We start from the raw sequence: 5229 nt of genomic DNA on the forward strand, positions 1-5229 counted from the left end.
TCACCATCTAGATGTCTTTAAACCTATCTTTAATCTTAGGTTGAATTCGGAGTTCCTTGCTGAGTGACCAGGTCTCTGTGTCTGAGGCCCTCATAATACCATAAAGTTAGGCTCTCTGTTACCACTTAGCCAGATACAGCTGTCCCTGGAAAGAGGCCAGAAACCAGATGTTACACACTGACATCTCAGCTCTGTCACTGTCCTTGGATGTACTGTTCTTCATGACAAATTCTATGGCTTGACAGTAGTCTTATCTGTTGCTACACTTTTGACATCTCCAGGGAGGCTTTAGTTCAAGGGCAGAGTACCTTACACTGCACATGCTTTAGGAAAGATCCTTGCTTCATCTTTTCCTGGCATATCCACACATGCCCTGGCTGCAGCTGTGTCACCCGTCTCCTGATTGGGGGCCTACTCATCTTTTTTTTTTTTTTTTTTTTTGCCCACTCTCCCTAGGTTTAATTGGAAATCTCTATCTGAATAATAAACCCCTGAAAAACTTCAAAATCTACAGCCTTGATATGACAAAGCAGTTCTTTCAAAGGTGGGTCCCTGTGTGTCTGGTGAGGTCATAGCTAATATGCAGCAAGAGCCAGGAATACCCTGGCCTCCCAGAGGCCACAGTGACGTACCTAAGATGAGGGGTGGGACAAGTGGAACCCATGTTTACAAATTGGGAAATGCACATCTTGCTATCTTTCTACCATCCTATGACCTGGTTGGGAATGGGTGGTCTTGGGGCCTTGGTGTGGGCAGGGATGTGCCATGGGAATTAGATGCAGGTCTGGAAGCAGATGCGAGAGATGGTCCTTCCTTCCTTTTTCTGCTTACATCCTGTCCTTAGGCTTGACGTGGACAAGTGGATCCTCATACCCAAAGAACTTACCTTTCCTGCATTCTTCCTGGGTGCCTTGTCAGTTGGCTTTTACCCTTCTGACACATTTCTGAAGCTGGAGGTTTGTAGGATGCTTTTCCTCTCCTGTTCTCTCATTTTCTTAGGGCTCTGAGCCAAGATGACTTGGATAGAGTTTTCTGTAATTCCTGGGCCAGAAACCTTCAGATCTTTCTCTATTATCCCGTATGATAGGGATCCTGTGACTTCTCTGTGTCAGAGTGGGCTCAAAGCTGAAGCACCTCGTGGTGTGTGTGGGTTCCTATGGACAGTCTGAAGTTGATTACCCTGCCTCAGAGGCACAGCAGTGGGGTGGGTTAACCTTCATGGATGTCTAATGTTGGTTCACTTTGGTCTCTCAGGAACATGGTCTGTTTCTCACTTTGGGGCACCCGTGGTAAAGTGAGACCTTCCCTGTTTTATTTGAAGGGCTGGGTGAAGGGTGTTGTATTCGTCAATGATCACAACCTTGGGCGCTACTGGAATGTAGGACCTCAAGAGACTCTCTACCTCCCAGGTGTCTGGCTGGATAAAGGACTCAACGAGGTGGGAATACTTGTAGACTCCCTCCTTTTTCCTTGAAACTCTCTTCCCATCCCCGGGGGCTCCCCCTGCTATCAAGTTGCTTCTCTGCCCCTGAAATGCTTGACCAGGAAGTAGGAGAGGGTGGGTATTTCAGCTACCCTATTCTCCCCCTTCCCTTACTGAGTGACAAGTCTGCATTCACCCCACCACCTCTCCTTCCAATAGCATTTCACCCCCACCCTTCCAATCCTGCTACCCGATACTCTTCCATCTGCCTCCAGGGTAGACCTCACAGCACAGCCCTTGTTTCCCACAGGTTATCATTTTCGAAGAGACGATGTCAGGCTCCATGATACAGTCTACTGATATCCCCCACCTGGGCAGGAACCAGTATGTTAACTGAACAGCAGTCCCAGCAGCCCCTGCTGTGGTTGACAGCTTCCTTCCTTCTCTCCTTCAGGAGAAGTCATCATAATTAGCAGCCTCAGGGAATGAAGGGCTATAGTCAACTCAGGCCAAAATCCTAAGCCTGAGGGGACTGAAGAGAAGATGGGGTAGCACTGTCTGGATACACTCACAGTGAGATGTCTTCTCTTCTGGTTTTGTGGACAGGTACTTTCTGTTTCCCTGATCTTTCAGGGGAGGCCATAGGGCCGTCTCTGAGGGTGGAGTATGTAGTTATATCACCTTTGAAGAAGGCGCTGAACCTGAGTGGGTACTGACCTCTTCTGGAAGTGAAAGCCTCACTGGCCAGCATGCTGGGTCTATGTAGGTTTTTTGAACATTCCCAGCAGGGTATGGCCATATTTTAGAATAGTCTCTTTGTGCTCCTGAATCTGTGGATTTGTCATTGTTTGTAGAGCAAAGAGAAAAGGAGGTCTTACATAAGTCAACTTTATTTTTTGACTTTGCACTTGCCAGTTCTGGGGATCTAGAAGAAACATGTCTTTTCCTTTTCACTCTGTCTCTTACTACAAGAATATATTGGTAAACCGAGCCTAAGAGAAACAGGTGTGCTCAGTAGTTAGCTCCCATGTTAAGAGCTCGGCATTTCAGAAGAAACCACCTCACACCCACACTCTCAGGAAGGGAACGGCAGAAGGCCCAGCTAGGTGGTACTGGGCAGCTGTGCCCCACCGCAGTAGAATCTGGGGTTAGCTACAGCCCACAGGTCTAGCACTGTCCTTGTTTCTAACTCAGTGATTCTTTGAACACTCTCCTTCCCCTTCCTGACCAAACAGCAGGAAGGAGGAAAGGCAGCCTTCTGTCACACTGTCTTAGTCCAGATTGAAGGATCTTGTTCAAGGAATCAAGTGCAATGGCTTGGTTTGGGCTTGCCATTCTAAATTGCAATACATTTGAAGCAAACCTTCTTTGTGGAGGCCTGCGGCTTGGATGTGCCACTCTCAGCCATGGGAAAAGGTGACTCTTAAGGTTCCAGATACTGATGGTACCCAGCTGGCAGGTGGCACATGCCACTGGCTTCTTACCACCTTTCCTGATTTCAGTTCTTTTTGAAAATGTCATTGCATTAAGAGCAGTCCAATCTCATGCTGGTAGTTAAGAGTAAGAACTTTCTAGAAAGCTAAACCACAATATATCAGTTCGGTATAGGAGATAGTTTTTCTTCATAAATTACATCTGACATGTACTGCTCCAAGTAATAGTGAAAGTCAAATAGTACACACCTGTGAGCACAGTATCCACACAGAAGCCCAGTGAAGATGGGTTAGGCAAGAACAGGCCAATGGAGAGGCTTACAGACTGACAGGATGGCTCCCTGAGTAAGGCCAAGAACACTGTAGTCAGGGCTACTGCAGCCACTGAGCTAAGCGCCCAGCTAACTTACTTGTGAGTGGTCATAGAGGTACAACCCATGTCCCACTGGGTCTGAGAAATTTGAGGTTGTGTCTGTCTGTCTGTCTGTCTGTCTGTCTGTCTGTCTGTCTGTCTTTTTCTCTCTGTCCCTAAGATGGGGTCATATTATAATAGCCCAGACTGGCCTTGATCTTTTGGTTCTCTTGCTTTAGCTTCCCAACTTCTGAGATTACAGGCTTTTACCATCATGCCCAACTCAAAGGAACCTTTTTTTTAAAAAGCCTTTTATTTGTCTTAAAGTTTTAAAATAAAATTACATGGTAATTATTTGTTTTTGTGTCTGGGGAAGTTGAGTGTATGAGAGCCATGATGCGATGCATGACCGCTCAGAGGGCAGCCTGTGGGAGTCGGTTCTCTCTTTGTGCCCTGGGGAATAAATGCAGATTGCCAGGGTTGGTGGAAAGTGCCAGTACCCACTGAACTATCCTAGTCACCCTCAAAGGAAGCCTTTCAAAGTGAAGCTTATAAGTGGTGCCTAAAGAACAAGACCTCCCAAGCCCCCAATTTTACTCACTCTTGCCAGTTCCTTCTGAGATGCTTGGAATAGCAAGCATCCAGCTAAGATGCAGAACAGTCCGGGGCTACTCGAGCAGAGCCAGACCCAGACCCAGACCCAGACCCAGAGCCAGAGAGCAGTGTCATATTGTCACTTTGTCTTACATTACATAAGAGCGGGTTTCTGCAAAGCTGAATTAAGCAGGGCTGTGCTGGGAAGTGTGACAGGCAGTCAGAATATAAAGGAATCTTACATAGCATCCTTCTGTAAAGGAGCAAAGAAGGCTCAGAGTCGGTTTTATGCATACACGATTAGGCATGTATCCAGATAAGGTCTTTCTGTAGCAACATTTTTTCCTGCCTCCCTAGCATGTGCAGCTAACCTTAGCGCTCCAGAATTGACTATTTCTTGCAGATCCTGTGGACCACATTCTTGATCTCAGCCCCTCCAGAGTTTCTCTTTCCAATGTCCAATTGCTCTGAGACTCTGCTCACTCACTCTCCTTTCCTTTTGTCTACTCACTGTGTGGGACCACACCCGTGGGATCTCGATACCAACACCCTCCAGTGTCTGGTCCCACCCACACTGCAGGCACACAGACAGCTGGCCCTCACTATCTATGACATGTGTATGACTAGGTCAGAAACAGAACTTCACTTTCACTCATGTGACCTCTCCTGCACTCTGTCCAGTATAAACAAATGGAAATTCTGTTTTGGGTCCCAGATGATTCTGCCTCTTTTCTATTCATTCCACATACAACCCCTTCTTAAGCTTGGAGTGCAGCTGCTTCTCTCTGCCCTCATCCAATCCACCATCATCCTCTACCTGGTATAGCTCAGGGACTGCCTCCCCAGTCCTCTAGCTTGGCCCACTTGTCCTCTACACTGGAAGCAAAGTGGCTCTTCTTGAAGGCCAGTTCCATCAGTGGATTCCAGTTTCACTTGGAGTAGAAACCAAAAGCTCTATCCTAGTTTTGGAGGCCGACTGATCCTAGGCTTTCTTCCTACCATGCCGCCCCGCCCCCACCCCTCACTGGCCTGATCAGTTGCAGTCACATTGCTCTTTTTGCTGGGCCATATGGATGGGGAGAACTCTGCATTTGGGGACACTTCTCTTTTATCAGGATTATCTACCTCAGCTGCATGTCGCATGCTGCTGTTTGGTTCCACGTTCCTTTCTCCCCATGCTTCATGGAACCCCAGGCCCCCTCACTGCTACCTCCCATCATTCCCAGCAGCTTTGCTCTTCTCCCTACAGCACCTCACTTGAGATGCTGCATTGTTATCATAGTCCCCTGTATTTGGTGGGTAAGCCCCAGGAAGACCGCTACATGCCAGGTCCCTGAAGAATGTCTACTCGTAGCAGGCATCTGGTCAATATTTGTTGGACGGTTAAATTAATAAACGAGAATAAAGTAAGACAGGGCTGAAGAGGA

At 47.5% G+C, this 5229-nt stretch overlaps 1 protein-coding gene across 6 annotated transcripts in view; it reads left to right on the top strand.

The window, feature by feature from the left end:
* Positions 1-3562, top strand: part of LOC117713610 (beta-galactosidase-1-like protein 2) — a 52970-nt gene extending 49408 nt beyond the window's left edge. For all 6 annotated transcript variants that reach the window (XM_076939710.1, XM_034509940.2, XM_034509942.2 and 3 more), the window contains 4 exons: positions 457-544; positions 845-956; positions 1322-1438; positions 1734-3562. In XM_076939710.1, coding sequence (XP_076795825.1) covers positions 457-544; positions 845-956; positions 1322-1438; positions 1734-1820 — 404 coding nt within the window. In that variant the 3' untranslated portion in view covers positions 1821-3562. The remainder of the gene's footprint in view (positions 1-456; positions 545-844; positions 957-1321; positions 1439-1733) is intronic.
* Positions 3563-5229: the final 1667 nt, after the last annotated feature.

The sequence above is a fragment of the Arvicanthis niloticus genome, chromosome 8 (assembly GCF_011762505.2).
Source record: "Arvicanthis niloticus isolate mArvNil1 chromosome 8, mArvNil1.pat.X, whole genome shotgun sequence".
NCBI classification, from domain to species: domain Eukaryota; kingdom Metazoa; phylum Chordata; class Mammalia; order Rodentia; family Muridae; genus Arvicanthis; species Arvicanthis niloticus.